Here is a 15,257-nt window from a genome sequence, read left to right as displayed (position 1 = left end):
TTAACTCAGTGGTACTTCGAATGTTGGAATGTAGGTTCCATGAGTTTCGGAATTCAGAATTTTCAGGTTTTAGAAAAGTGTAAACTCCCTAAGGGTCTCTAATCAAATATATTAATGTTTTTACATGCTCTGATTACCTGCCCCATAATCAAATGTATTTATGTTTTTTCAGCAAAACATATGAATATTCACCTTAAGTGAGATAAACAAATAGTACAAATAACCTCTTCTTCATTCTCAAGTTTTGCCACCAAATAAGAATGTGTCAGACTTCTGAAACAAACTTTCGGTTTTCAGAGCTTTAGATTTCAGAATTGCAGCAAGGAAGTTGTAGACCTCTACTGACATCTTTCTAATACTTAAATACTGCAGAAAATTCAGGGAGTGGGTGAAAGGATTAATTTACATTTAGTTTAGTAGGTCAGAGGGGAGCTTTGTTTTCTAAATTCTTTTACTGTATTATACACAGTGTTGTAAATGAGCAAAAGTGTGTTCTGTAGAATATTAATGGCTGTCCTATGTGGATATGCTCTCATTAAGTAAGTTTGGAAAGAAGTTAAACATTAAAATTTTAATATGCAAATGTGCATTGTGAAGTATCACAGGGTAGATAAAATATTTGGTGCTTCTCAAACGCGTCTGACCAGGATCACCCCCGGCCCCTAAAAAGCCAGATTATCTTAAGGGACTGATATTTCTTAAGAACTACTGTTTTAGATACTTGCTTATTCAGGTTGAAAAGGAAAAATTGAATACTTTTTAAAAAGTGCTATAGACAGTTAAATAATATTTAATAGATAATATATAACTGATATTTTCCTCGTGTATTTTCTTAGATTCCAGGATATGAAGGACTTTTCTGCATTTTCAGGGCATCTACTACTGGCTTCAATCTTCTTTTTCTCTTTTGTTCTCCTTCTAGCCCCTCGTTATATTTGAGCCACAGGTGTGATGTAAATGGCAAGAATAGGAATGTTCAGAGAGCCAGTGTGCTCTTCTCTCATTTTGACCATTTCTTTTTGCTCCTAGACCTTTTCTTTTTTCCATTCTTTGGTATTCTCTGAGCACAACTGGGAGCCACCTTCCTGAGCCTCAGTGAATGCTATAATTCTTTAACATTATAAATTATTGAAGGCAGTGATTATTTTAAATTAGAAATGTCTTTTCTAGATATTTTGAAACACTTTAAATAGCTACAAGTTTGGAGGGATGGAACTTTCAACTGGAATTGTAATTTTTCACCTACTTTATGTATTTTAATTTCATTCTGAATTATTTTCTCTTCTCTCTGCATATATATGTGTGTAGGATAGAGACCTAGGAGATGAGTATGGATGGAAGCAGGTGCATGGAGATGTATTTAGACCATCAAGTCACCCACTGATATTTTCTTCTCTCATTGGTTCTGGATGTCAGATATTTGCTGTGTCTCTTATTGTTATTATTGTTGCAATGATAGAAGATTTATATACAGAGTAAGTACATGTATTTAACTTTGTTTTTTCTTGTTCTTAAACATTTTAAGGCAATCATAATTAAATATTTGCTTATCCCAATTATCTTAGAATTTAAATAGCATAAATGTTATTATTGCAGATAAATTAAATAATGGACAGTAATCTTCAGCTAGACATATATTTTTCTGTTACATGCTAAAACTTACTAGCCTTACTGAACATTTTGGTTGGTTAAAAAGGTTATGTTCCATTAGGGGTATGAGCAGATTTACTTATAAGCCAGTACTGTTTGACAAAATGAATAGGCATTTTTTTGAAAGCTGAAGATGCAATTACATTTTTATAAGAAGCACAAGGATTTCACAGTTACTGAATTTTTACTTCATATTTATCTTCCAAACCGAGAGACTCTCTACAGAGCAGAAGAGAAATAATAATATTTAAGAAATATTTAATATTTATTACATTTATTAATTTTAATATTTATTAAGTAATAGTAAAAAGAGTGGTAGAAAAGGCACATAGAAAAATAATTGAATGACTTATCTTACCTTTACATGATTTCTGGTACATTTTTTTCTTTGAGAACGAATTGGTTGCAAGAAAAGTTTTTGGATTATTAGAAAAAGTTGTACATTCACAAAGATCTCCCATCCCTATTGAGTGGTCCTCTAACCTGGCTCAAAGAGCTACAACCTCAATGAAGCAGACACATTCTGAGCCTGGGTGGCAGGGGTTATAATTCAGGCACTTCAGACACTGCCCCATGAAGTTCTCTGTCAGAATGACACTTGTTTCCAGTTACATCTCCTCTATTTCAGTTCTTAATGCAGTCTTTCTTATATATGCCTGGCATTTGGTGGGCAAACAGTAAATTGTTGCTGAAAGAATGGCTTTTGATTTTTATGTTAAATATTTAACGATAATAAATTACTGTTTCTTCCTCTAGACCAGAAGCTCCTTGAGAGCAAGGACTCGATCTTAATTTATCTTTGAATTCTCAAAATACCTGCTTAAACATGTAGAAGGTATTCAGTGCTTATAAGCTGAAGTGAATGTATTACTCAGTAAGGCTGTTTCTCTGTAGTTTCTGCTATATTTCTTTAATGTAACCATTGCAATTTATTTACTTTTTTAAGCTTTAAAATAATTGTCCAAAACCTAAACTTCAGTGTTCTGGTGAGTAGTTAATTTTTTAGGATGCACTATATTTCAGAGGAACTAAATCCCAAGTACAAGAAAGACATTTCAAATCTGCCACAAGGGCATGCTTTACTGTAGATACTGGATCAGATTTGTCACTCCTGAATTGACATTGACTGCCCGGTCACAGTCTTCAGAGTTACCAGTGGGCAACCTCTCGTAGAATTCAAATTTCTGCCTTGTACCTTCTTAGATGTTAGGGTTACAGTTTTGGCAATTCATTTTTTAATGCAGAAGCTCTTTTGCTTATAGACCTTCAACTTCAGAGATAAGAAACTTTCTAATACATGGTATTAGCAGGCAAGTCATACACTGTTATTTTAGCCTGTCATTATTAATGATTTTTCTGTGTTGTGCTTATTTGAAGTGAACATAATTATGTCATTAGTATTAAAGCTGTGAGTATTATTTTGATATCGAAGTGACTAACGTTGTTGAGGTTCCATTAGGTGCTTCGTACACTTTAGCTGTTTTAATTTTCATGCCCATCCTGTTGAGGCGCTATTTCTTATTTTCTCCCTTCTCCACACGAGAAAAGTAAAGTTCAGAGAGGTTGAGTGATTTGACTGAGATCGTACAACTGTTTGTAGGGGTGTTAGTAAGCTGGGGTTTGAACCTAGGCACCCTCACTCCACAAGTCATCTCTTAATTTGCTCTGTTATGGAATTAAAAATAGAGATAATAAAAATACAAAGTAGTGAGAAAATGAAAAACCTCGCACATGACATTTCTAAGACACTCTAGAGTCAGAGTGATTATAAAACATAAAAGGCAGATAATGTAATGTGTGAACATTATTTTGTGTTGGTGATGACCATAGCAATCAGAGAAGAAAAAAATAATTAGATAAATAGAGGATCAGTATCAGTGTGGATGCCTTGAGTGTGTTATTAACTCCTGAGAAAGCATAGTGTGGGAGAAGCTGTGGGTAAGTCTGGAAAAATACTGCTGTGCTATAGCTTTGGGTGGACAGTGATGAGCTGGCAAGTGTAAGCAGCTCCTTAGATGTTTCCCGCCTCGAATCTTGGAGAGATGAACAAGTAGGCGGTTCCCTACGTCAGCAGATTTTTCAGTGTAGATGAAGATGGTGTATTTTGGGTGGAAAATGTCCATAGAATATTTATGAACGAAGAGATGAAGGGTATGTCTGATTTTTAAAACGGTGATACTCACACTTCATTTAATGCAGTGTCTCTGGGGATTGCAAGCTTAAATCCCAGGTAGGCATTTTGGACTCTCAGTCACATGAGCATTCCTTTTGAACTCTCTCTGCTAATATTAAAAGCTTCTGACTGCTAATAGACTGGTCTTAGACTAAAGCAGCCTTTCAGTTTTCAGCATGGCTAGGCTGGTGTCAGGCTTCACATACCCAGTTACAGAGAATGAGTCAGATTTTTTAATGATAATCTGAAAGGAAACAGTTTTTGGAGTGTTTGGGTTGTTGAAAAAACAAATTTTGATTTTAAAAACTTTGAGATCCACAGTCTTGTAATTTTTTTTTTCTTAAGTAAGCTCTGCACCCAACATGGGGTTCAAACTCATGACCCTCAGATCCAGAGTCACCTGTTCTACTGACTGAGCTAAGTGCCCTGAGACTCATGATCTTCGAAACATGGGAATGCCATATTCTTATATTACTACCACATTTACATTTAGCTATATATTAATGGGAATTAAATACTGTAATGTTTTAACTATTATGTATCCACTTTAAGAAGTTGAGGAGGATAGGTGTTTGGGCAGAGAAGTGCTACATATTTCAAGACTATATGATATCTTTGTATTCTAAATACATAGGTGTACAGTGAAATATAATAATTATTACCCAGAAGGTGGTTAATTTATGAAAATTGTATATCTTCCCAGTACACACATTAGTGTGAGGTTCTTGTAAATTTTCTTTAGAAGAATATCCTTTAGCTCAAACTGAGGTTATATGTTCTATCTACAGACTTTATTTTACCTTCCTAGTTACGGTAAGGTTCAAAAATAGTCTTTATTGTTAGTGGTTTAGTACATTTCTTTATTATGGCAAATGATACTGTCATTTATCATCTTAATATTTCTCTTTGCAATTAGGCATTTAAAATATTTTGTTCAGTTTTATTCAACAGAAGAGTTGGTCTGAATTCTGTAGATATCATTAGTGGAAGAAGAGGTTAGAAATTGTTGATCTGAGGGGCGCCTGGGTGGCTCAGTTAAGTGCCCGACTCTTGATTTCTGCTCAGATTATGATCTCAGGGTCATGAGATTGAGCCCCACATCGGGCTCTGCCCTGGTGTGAAGCCTGCTTAAGATGCTTTCTCTCCCTCTGCTCCTTTCCTTCCTTCTCTCTCCCTCTCGAAAGAAAGAAAGAAAGAAAGAAAGAAAGAAAGAAAGAAAGAAAGAAAGAAAGAAAGAAAAGAAAGAAAGAAAGAAAGAAAAAAGAAAGAAAAAGAAATTGTTTATCTGGGTTGATGTTGGTTTGTGGACCTAATGGATTTTTTAAAAATAATTTTTAAGGGGCGCCTGCGTGGCTCAGTCATTAAGCGTCTACCTTCAGCTCAGGGCGTGATCCTGGGGTCCTGGGATTGAGCCCCACATCGGGCTCCTCTGCTGGGAGCCTGCTTCTTCCTCTCCCACTCCCCCTGCTTGTGTTCCGTCTCTCGCTGGCTGTCTCTCTCTCTGTCAAATAAATAAATAAAATCTTTAAAAAATAAAATAAAATAATTTTTAATAGTATAAGGAAAACAAAATAGGAAAATCTCAGTGTCATACCATTTAAAGTAGTATCACTAATATAGATTGTATTACTTCCACTTTATTTTTTATTTCTATCAGTGGGCAAAAAATCTTAAGCAATTAGATTATAAAGAGGAATATTCTAATTATTTTTCTTAACAGATGAATACCCTTATCCATATGATGTGATTGGTTTACAGGGTTGCAAAACAATTTTAGTGCCAGCATCTAATATTTTTGCCAAAGAAATGTGAAATATTTGTTTAGACTGTATTATGAAATTTAATTGCAGATTAAAAAATTAGTATCAGCCTGTGCAGTTTTAACTAGAAATTCATTCACCAGGCAACCTTTTGAGATCTTTTACAGTCCAGGATGATATTTTTTTGTTGTTAAATTTATCTTTGAAATTATTTTCTTTAAATTGTTGGCTTTAACTTATCACATATGTTGTTTCGCCTTCTTAGGAGGGGATCAATGCTCAGTACAGCCATATTTGTCTATGCTGCTACATCTCCAGTGAATGGTTATTTTGGAGGAAGTCTGTATGCCAGACAAGGAGGTAACTTCCAAGTTATCACTTCGTATTTTTAATTACGGTATTTTACTATGAGGTATTTGGAATTTAAAATGGACAGCACAGCCATTGTAAAATACTTCGTTATCCTGTTTCACATAATCTCCACCAAACCTGGTCTAAATTGCTTTTATGGAATCCTTGCATTTTATTTCTGAAAATTATGAATAATTAATAGATCATCTCCATTGTCCACTGTGAAGTTAGCCCTGAGGAACATGTAGGAAAGGGTATATTTTAAGTTATTGATATTATTTTGCTTTGAGGTACCTTACTCCCTAGATGTGCTCCATGGGAGGCCTCCACACAGAGTATATAGTGTTACAGCTGAATATAAAGGCATGTTTTATGGCTTATGGATAGTGTCTGGACTGGAAGGAGAATAGGAAGGAGTGCTATCTATTTCTATTGACTCTTAAATATTTATCAAAGGACCCTGCACAAAGATTTCTGTTATTCTGTGTCACAGTCTTGCTAAGAGCACTTCATCTTAAATAGCCCCTTGCTTTTTTTCTGTTGTGATTGACGAATGATGGGGGATAATACATAGATGACACTGCTCTTTGGTGTTTCTTTCTTTGATGGCACTCAAGGGTCTTCAGGTTTTTTTGTTTTCCCTGTAACTAGGGTCAGAAAGTACTGAAAGTAGTAGATTTGCATATTTCAGTTTATGAATGAAGGTTGTTGAAAGACCTTAAAATTATATTCCTAAGGATAGAGACTTTCTCATGTAATTTTCCCAGCTCATCCGAAGCAATGTCAGCGTTAAGGAATCCTGGCTTTTAGTCAACTAGACTTACAGGTTACATACACAGGATTATTTAAAATTTCCCCAGGATATCCTGGTTTACCATTGCTTTTTTTAATTGGTTCTACTAGACTTAATGTGGTCTGTATCTTCAGTATAAATAAGTCTTTGCCTGAGGGAGTATCATTATGGAGTCTTAATTATTTTAGTTATCTTTTCAATGTCTATATTTTACCTTCAGATATGGGAAACAAGTATTATACAGGGCTACCATCCTTTGGAAATAAGGATGCCTAAGTTAACTTTTGCTTTGAATTTGACCTAGAAACTAGTTAGGCTGTGACCTTCAGAAAAGTCTTCACAGCAGAAACAAATTATTTAAAACAGGAAATTTATTCATACTTGGACATAAATTTGCTTTTAATTTGATTACAGGTTAGGACTACCCAGCCAAACTTTACTATATTTAACTTTTTTTTTTTTTTTTAAGAGAGAGAGCGCACAGGGGTGGGGGTTTTGGGGGGGAAGGGCAGAGGGAGAAGGAGAGAGAGAATCTTAAGCAGGCTCCACACCCAGTGTGGAGCCCACCACAGGGCTCTGTCTCTGAGTTCATCATCTGAGCTGAAATCAAGAGTTGGACACCTAACTATTTAGCCACCCAGGTGCCCCGAAAGGTTATTTTCTGATTGACAGTGCCTTGAGAAGGTGTAATCATGTCCTGACATTTTGTCTGAGCGATCCCTAAAAACCAGGTTAATGTAAGAGGTCAGCCCAGAAAATCAAGAATTTTTCAGAGTTATCTCAGGACTTAAACAACAACAAAGCTCAAGGTCTGCACATTGTCCTCAGGGTACTGGATAATCCTCCAGACCCAGTTTGAAGCTAGGGGTGGCCTGGAACTTGACCACAGCCTCCAAAAGTGTGGTGAGAGCAGCAGGAAGCACAATGCAGATGTCTGGGCTACTGATTATACCCAGTGGAATATGTGATTCTTTTTGATTTTGGAGGAAAAAGGAGCAATAGAATTGAATATGGAATTTGTGAATACATGTCTGAATCTGAGTAGATAATGAAAAGTATAGGAAAAGAGAGTGCTAGGAAAGAGTTAGAATTAAGTAGGAAAAATAATACTTTAATTGCCACCCTTTTTGTGTTGTTCAAATGCTGAATGCTGAGTCTTAGTGTGGAAAGGAGGAGCTCTTTGAACTTACCTGAGAAAGAAATAAAATAGAGGTGGAAGTTCAGAATTAAGGAGTTTTTCTGGAGGAATGTCAAGATTTGGGGTAGTAATAATATGAGATAGATGTTTAAAAGAGCTTTACATAGAACAAAACAGAAGTTAGGGTATTGCTTGTTTTCCTTATCGTACTTCCTGTTTAGGTCCCTATTGCTTTTGGTTGTCAGGTTGAATTTTAATAGTGGTCCAGTGTTTTTGTGTTTTATTTCTGAGCAGTAGGCAGGTGTTTCCTCGATAGTGCTCTTGCTTCTATACTCTGCTGTATTAGGAAGATAGCTCCGTGTTACTCTCCTGATCAATAGGAACATGATTTAGAATTTTTGATTACATAGTTTAAAATTGACATAGTTTCCTTCCTTTGAGTATTTAAATCACAGATGCTCACTGTACAGAATTTTGGCAGGTACAAAGAGATACAAAGAAATAGTGAAACTGGGGTGCCTGAGTGGCTCAGTTGGTTAAGTGTCCAACTCTTGGTCTTAGTTCAGGTCTTGATCTCAGGGTCATGAATTCAAGACCCGAATTTTAAAAAAGAAAGAGAGAAAGAAAAGAAATAATGAAACATACAGGTCTGTAGTTGTAATTGTTGAGAGAGAGCTCGTGAGATGCGCTCTGTTGTTTTTCCCTTTGAAACAAACAAATTTAAATATATGTTTATAATCATAACTACAGCTAGAAGTAAATTTAAGGACCACTTACACAAGGGGTTTTTTAACTTTTTTTTTTTTTTTTTTTAAAGCTTACGTGAAACTCCAATATGTAAAACTGTTGAAAATGGACTTGTTCTGGTTGAAGGAGGGCTTGGGGCTCTTTCTTCACCAATGACTTCATGGTCACCTCTAGGAAGCTCCCAGACTCCCAAGTACTAGTTTGAAAACACCTATCTAGGCCAACTTGTAGCCCGACAAGATTGAGTGACTTACCAAGGTTCACAGCAGTTCAGTGGCAGGGTCAGGACAGAACACTGGAATATTTAACTATAGTCCACTGCTCTTTTCCAGTACACCCACTTCAAAAGCTGTGTTTTCATTAGATATACTTGAATAGCTGGACTGGTCTTTATTAGCTGTTGTCCTGAAACAATTATTAGAATGTCAAATTTTAAGATCTTTACATTAGAATTTTAAATTAATAATTTGATGCTAAATAACAGTTTGGTACCTTATGAACATTAATATATGCCCCCCCACTCTGATTTTCATAGTTTCCTCTCTCTTTCAGGAAGGAGATGGATAAAGCAGATGTTTATTGGGGCATTTCTTATCCCAGCTATGGTGTGTGGCACTGCCTTCTTCATCAATTTTATAGCCATTTATTACCATGCTTCAAGAGCCATTCCTTTTGGGACAATGGTAAGTTACTTGCATCTTACTTTGAGCCTGGAAAAATATAAACATTCTATGATGAGGCCTGCTATCTCTCCACAGTAACCTCTTAGTAAGGAGAGGTTTGGCATATGTAGCCAGTCCCTGCCCAGTCCTAGAAAGTGAGGCGAAGAAAGTTTTTTCTTGATTCTGTGAGCCAGTAAAGTGAAAGTCCAACAAGAGAATACTATACTTTTAATCTGAGTTGGGAGGAACTGGTGACTATATTGTAGAAGAAAAATAAAGAAATGAGGGTGTTTTAAGGTGATTGGTAGGTGGGTGCATTGGTTGTGGTAGGTAGTGAAGCTTGTCCAGAGCACATTATCTTTTTTCAGTAGCAGTGTACTTATTTTTAGAATCTCATTAAGTATTTATATTGATAATATATGTTACTACAGACTTTAAAATCCTATTTCATATCTTACCTGTAATCATAGACTTTGAAATATTTTGGATTTTTTAACCACATTAAAACTAAAACACACGTATATACCACTGCTTTACAGAGGTAACCCGGGGTTTCCAAATTTTTCCTGTTGTTACCTTTTTACTAGAAACAGTTGTAGGCCTGGAGTAGACATTAGTTTTAATGTACACTTGTGCAGACGTGTGTGTGTACACTCATATACACACTTATGCAGGGTGCAGGGTGGTTACTGCTCTTCAGGGAGGCTGTGTAACTTGGTCAAGGTCATTCAGATGGTGGCAGAACTGTAACTGGACCCTTTCTGAATTTTAATCTTGTTTTGGTTTTCTTTCAGTTATGTGGGAGTTATCAAATGGTTTCACAAAAATTCCGGGTGATTTTGTTTTATAATCCAGATTTTTCAAAGACATTGCATATACACTTTAACTAAATCTTTGATACTTTTTAGTTAGGAATATTTTTGATAATTGCTTCAAAATTGAAGAAGTTTTTTTTTTTGGTTTGTGTTTTTGTTTTTTGTAAGCTAAGGTGAATGATAATAGTTAGGAAAGGGTAAAGTAATTAATTACATTCAGAACTGGAATATAATTTGCTTTATAGTTGTTCCAGGCCATCAGAAAGGATCTGTAATAGAGTCAAGTACTTCTTAAAGATGATCTGCTGAATTAATTATTTTCATAGTGCTTTAAAAATGAAAATTCAGATTCTGCTATAATTTTCCTCTTGAAGTTTTGAATTGATGTGGTGAAAATTATATTTTAAAGTTGCTTCGTTGTAAATTGTAAATTTTACCACTTGTAAGTGGGGTTTTAAATGTTAATATTCAATGTAATTTGCCTTTAGATAATTTAGTAATTAATAACTACTAGAATACAGTTTTAGGCTCTATACTGAGCAGGTTTATAAAATTGATCTTTGGTATATAAAAGACTGGCTGTTGGTGTTTAACAGGCACCTATAATATCATGTTCTTACTTTGCATTCTAATTTGGAGTGAAGGAATGCTAAGTGAAAGACATTCCATTGCCCTCAAGTTTTAATCAGTTGTGTGGTCTAACATCTTTTTTCCTCCTTTTAAAAGTATCAAAATTTGTTTAGAACATGAAATTTAAGAACTTGAGTGAATGTTTGACCTAGCTGTTCATTAAGTGTTTTAACTACTGAAATTTGTATTTTTAGTTATTTGACTTGTTGACATTATGAAGGAAGTGGTTATATAGTCTCATAAACTCCATGGTTCTCAACCCTGGGTACATATTAGAATCCTTGGGAATTTTAATAATTTCAGTGCTCTTTCCCAGCATCTGTGGTTGGATCTGTCAGCTGAAAGACTTCTAGAGCATCTGTTTCTGAGAAGTTGGGTGCCCCTACTTAACTGAACGCCCTAGTCTGAAAATCAGAGTCTTCAGATATTCCTATATGCTCTTCCCCAGGCTTTAGCTGTTTCGGTCCCAATTCCTTTGATCTCTTGGACATTGAGCCCTTTCTCTGGGTGATCTTGTCCCTAGTACTGTGTTTTCTCAGATATTTCACAATGAGGGTTTAAGCCAGCCTTGGTAAAAGAGACTTCAGGCTTCCGACTTGCCCTATCAAGGCACCTGAATAATAGGGATTTTGCCCCCCAGGGATCTTCAATTTTGTCAGAATACTGCTGTTGTCACCAGGACTAGCCCAAGAGAAGATTGAAAATGGGAAAGATTTGTCTTCGGACTCCTAACTTGTCTGCTCAACTGTACCTAATTACACAAAAAAGCCATTAAATCCTTGTCAGATTAAACTTGTTGAACAATTATCAATCTTCTTAGCTTAATAAAGATAAACATGAGTAGAGGGTGGTGGTAATAATCTGAGCTGATATCTAGTGTCCTAGGTTTAAGGGATGATGCCTAAAGTCAAAAGAGTATTACAAGAAGATTAAGAGAGCATTTAAATAAAATTTGGGGTCATGGACTGTCCAGAGACAAAGATACCTGTTCCTGAAGTTGGAGCGTTCTGGCCAGAGGTCTATCCTGGCTAAAGAGAGAGGGAGAGAATGCACTTGAAATCAGGTTGATTCTGGGAAGATAAAACCTTTTTCTTTTAGGAATTTGTTCAAGAATGATGATCTGTTATACCCAGGGTTTTTGGTCCTGTGAGAGTTTCTTGGGAATGAGGAAGGGTTTCTCAGGATGTTCTGAAAAGAAATTTTAGGCATGAAATCTTCTGTGGGCTATAAATCTCGGATCCTAGATATGATGTTATTGTAGGCTTTCAAGGGACAAAGAACTAGTTGCAGAGTTTTAAAACTCAAAGTTACAAAGTAGCGTAGGAACTAATAACCTCTAGTCTAATATTAAGCTCAGCATGAACTGATAAATCCTCGACTTATTATACTTTATTGTTTTGTCTCTCAGTGAGTAGAATAGTTGGTGGAGAAGAAACACAAGTCATGAATGAACCGTGGTGTATTTGTCATCTTCAGATCTGTTTTAGTTTGGGGGGTGGACATCTTGAACATTGTCAGAAATATGCCATAGGTTTTAGGAAATCAGATTTCACAAATATTTAGGGAAATGCTCTCTCATGAGCCAACTCTTGGACAGTAACTGGGAAACTGGCTTAACAATTGGAGGCTCTCAAAAATGAAATTCATGATATGTGATCAGAAATTACCACAGTGAGGAAAAAATGGAGGCCAAGATTAATGGACAGGTTATTTTATGATCTCTCAAAGATTGTGAAAAGAATACAGTATACTTAAGTGTAAAAGAATAATAAAGATCTATAAAAATAGTGTTAGAAAAACTCTATTAACTAATCTGAACTTTTGATAAATGCTAAGGCAAGTAAGAATTTGTGAAGATATTTTCATAGCAAGACCACAGGCTCATTACATGTGGTCAATGACATAACAGAGTGAAAGAAGAATGTCTCTAACCCATTCTTTCTCTTTTTATTCATTAAGTAAAATAATCTTTAAACAAGAAAAAATAAGAGGAAAATAATCCCTGATAAAGGGATAAGTGAAGCCTACGACAGGGGGATTGATGGTACAGGAGTACCCAGCCACCTTAGCTGTTAAGTTTGCTGCTTATGTAAGTGACCCTTTAGACACACTGAGAGATCATGCTGATGAGTAATGTTTGAATAACTGTGTAAGGGAACAGAAGGATTGTAAAACTGGACATAAGCAAATTTACTTTTCTGGAAGGGAAAGGAAGAAAGTGGATTCTACCTTACAAAATGTGGTGAATTTGATTAAGCACAAGATTTTAGAATGTTATTAAAATTTATTTTTTAAATCACAGAAATAATGAATATTAGGAGCCATTATGGATTTATTAAAGCAAAAATGCTAGAACAACTTGATTTCTCCTTTTTGGTAGGTTTTAGTAGACAATAAGAATAAAGGAATATAAAGTATTGATCTTGTTGGACGAGATAGAGATATGTAGGTGGAATAGTACAGTCAGGTAGATGTGTAATTAAATAATTATAGAATTAAAGAATTGGGATGATATTCCTGATAATATGTCTCATACTCTTTTTCAGTAGACTCTTGACTTTGGCCGATTCAAGTAATTGTTAATTTGTATAAAGGCATAGTGATTTGATAATTAAAGTGAAAAAGTATGTGAGATTGGGAAGGAAACTAATAATATGGAATGGTGAAGACAGCATCTAAAATGATCTCACCTGACTGAAATGATATGCCAAATTTGACAAGATGAATTATAATAAGGACAGAGACATTTGTGTAGCATTTTGTAGTTTACAAATCTGTTTCATACCCCTTATCTTAATCTGGTTTCAGAAGAACCCAAAGAGATAGGCAGAGCTGGTGATACATGCATCATCCCTGTTTTACAGAGCAGAAACCCAGCACTCTTGCAGGGTAATTGACTTAAATCACATTTTGTTTGGGGTGGTGCTGCTGGTGGTGGTGATTTGTTTTTGTTTCTTTATTTCCATCTTCTCTGCCAAGAGAAATTCTAGCTTAATCTGAGAGTGGTGAATGTAGAATGTTGTATGGTTTTTTTTGGTCTGTATATTTTTACAGCCATAATGAGGTATAATTAATATATGATAAATTGTATATATTTAAAGTATACAGTTTGATGAGTTTGATATATGTACATATTTGGGAAACCATCAGCACAATCAAAAAAAGAAAATATTTTGAAGTCCAGAAGTTTTGATGTGTACCTTTGTAATTCACCCCTTTTATCCTCCTTTTTCCTTCCCTCCCTCCTCCTTAGGTAACCACCAGTTTGCTCTCTGTCATCATAGATTAGTTTGTGTTACCTACAATTTCACCTAAATAGAATCACACAGTATGTTCTTTTTGGTCCTTTTCCACTCAGAAAATTATTTAAGATTTATTGATGTTGCATGTATTAATAGCTTGTTTCTTTGTATTGTTCAGTAGTATTCCATATATTCCACGGGTATACCGCTGTTGTATACCCATTTATCCCGTAATGCACATTTGGGTTATTTCCAGTTTTTGGCTATTACAAACAAGCTGTTATGAGTATTCATATACAAGTCTTCGTGTTGGGTATATTTCCAATTTTCTTAGACAAATAACTACAATGAAATGACTGAGTCATATGATAGTTTAATATTTCAANTCTAGCAGTTGATGTGGTCAGTTTTTTTAAATTTTAGCCATTTTAGTGGATATGTACTACTGTCTCATTGTGGTTTTAATTTGCATTTCTGTAATAACTAATCATATTGAAGATATTTTTGTGTGCTTATTTGCCATCCCTATTATTTTTTTAATGAATGTTCTAATCTTCGGCTTGTTTTTTGTAGGTTGTTATTTTGTTGAGTGGAAAAGTTCTTCGTGTATTGTAGTTAATAGTCCTTTGTCCTATACTTACTTTGGAAGTATATTCTCCCATTTTGTGGCCTGTCTTTTCATTCTCTTAAGAGTATCTTTTGAAGAGCAAAAGTAATTAAGTCTAATTTATTGATTTTTTTCTTTATGATTTGTGCTTTTCTGTCCTTTTGCAAGCAGAGATCAGTAAGCTTTTCTCTTGTGTTTTCTTCTAGAAATTTTATAGTTTTGACTCTTAAATATGATCCATTTAAGGTCAATGATTCATTTTTGGTTAATTTTGTATATTGTATGAGTTAAGGGTCAAGGTTTTTGTTTTGTTTTGCTTTTATGGCTGTTTAGTTGTTCCAACGCCATTTGTTGAAAAAGTTATGCTTTCTCCACTGAATTGCCTTGGCATTTTTGTTGATCTACTGATCATATAAATGTAGATCTATTTTTGGACTTCCTGTTCTCTTTCATTGATTAAATTTTCATGTTTTTTTTTTTTTTAAAGATTTTATTTATTTATTTGACAGAGATAGAGACAGCCAGAGAGAGAGGGAACACAAGCAGGGGGAGTGGGAGAGAAAGAAGCAGGCTCATAGCGGAGGAGCCTGATGTGGGGCTCGATCCCATAACGCCGGGATCACGCCCTGAGCCGAAGGCAGACGCTTAACCGCTGTGCCACCCAGGCGCCCCTAAATTTTCATGTTTTT

At 35.2% G+C, this 15,257-nt stretch overlaps 1 protein-coding gene across 1 annotated transcript in view; it reads left to right on the top strand.

Annotated features, from left to right (window-relative positions):
* TM9SF3 (transmembrane 9 superfamily member 3) overlaps positions 1–15,257 on the top strand; it is a 65,946-nt gene that overhangs the window by 31,710 nt on the left and 18,979 nt on the right. Inside the window, exons 8-10 of the mRNA XM_034663612.1 lie at positions 1,309–1,475; positions 5,849–5,943; positions 9,165–9,295. Coding sequence (XP_034519503.1) covers positions 1,309–1,475; positions 5,849–5,943; positions 9,165–9,295 — 393 coding nt within the window. The remainder of the gene's footprint in view (positions 1–1,308; positions 1,476–5,848; positions 5,944–9,164; positions 9,296–15,257) is intronic.

This window comes from Ailuropoda melanoleuca, chromosome 6 (genome assembly GCF_002007445.2).
Source record: "Ailuropoda melanoleuca isolate Jingjing chromosome 6, ASM200744v2, whole genome shotgun sequence".
Taxonomy (NCBI): Eukaryota; Metazoa; Chordata; class Mammalia; order Carnivora; family Ursidae; genus Ailuropoda; species Ailuropoda melanoleuca.
The sequence above is the reverse complement of the archived record's forward strand: the minus strand, read 5'-3'. Positions and strand labels throughout refer to the sequence as shown.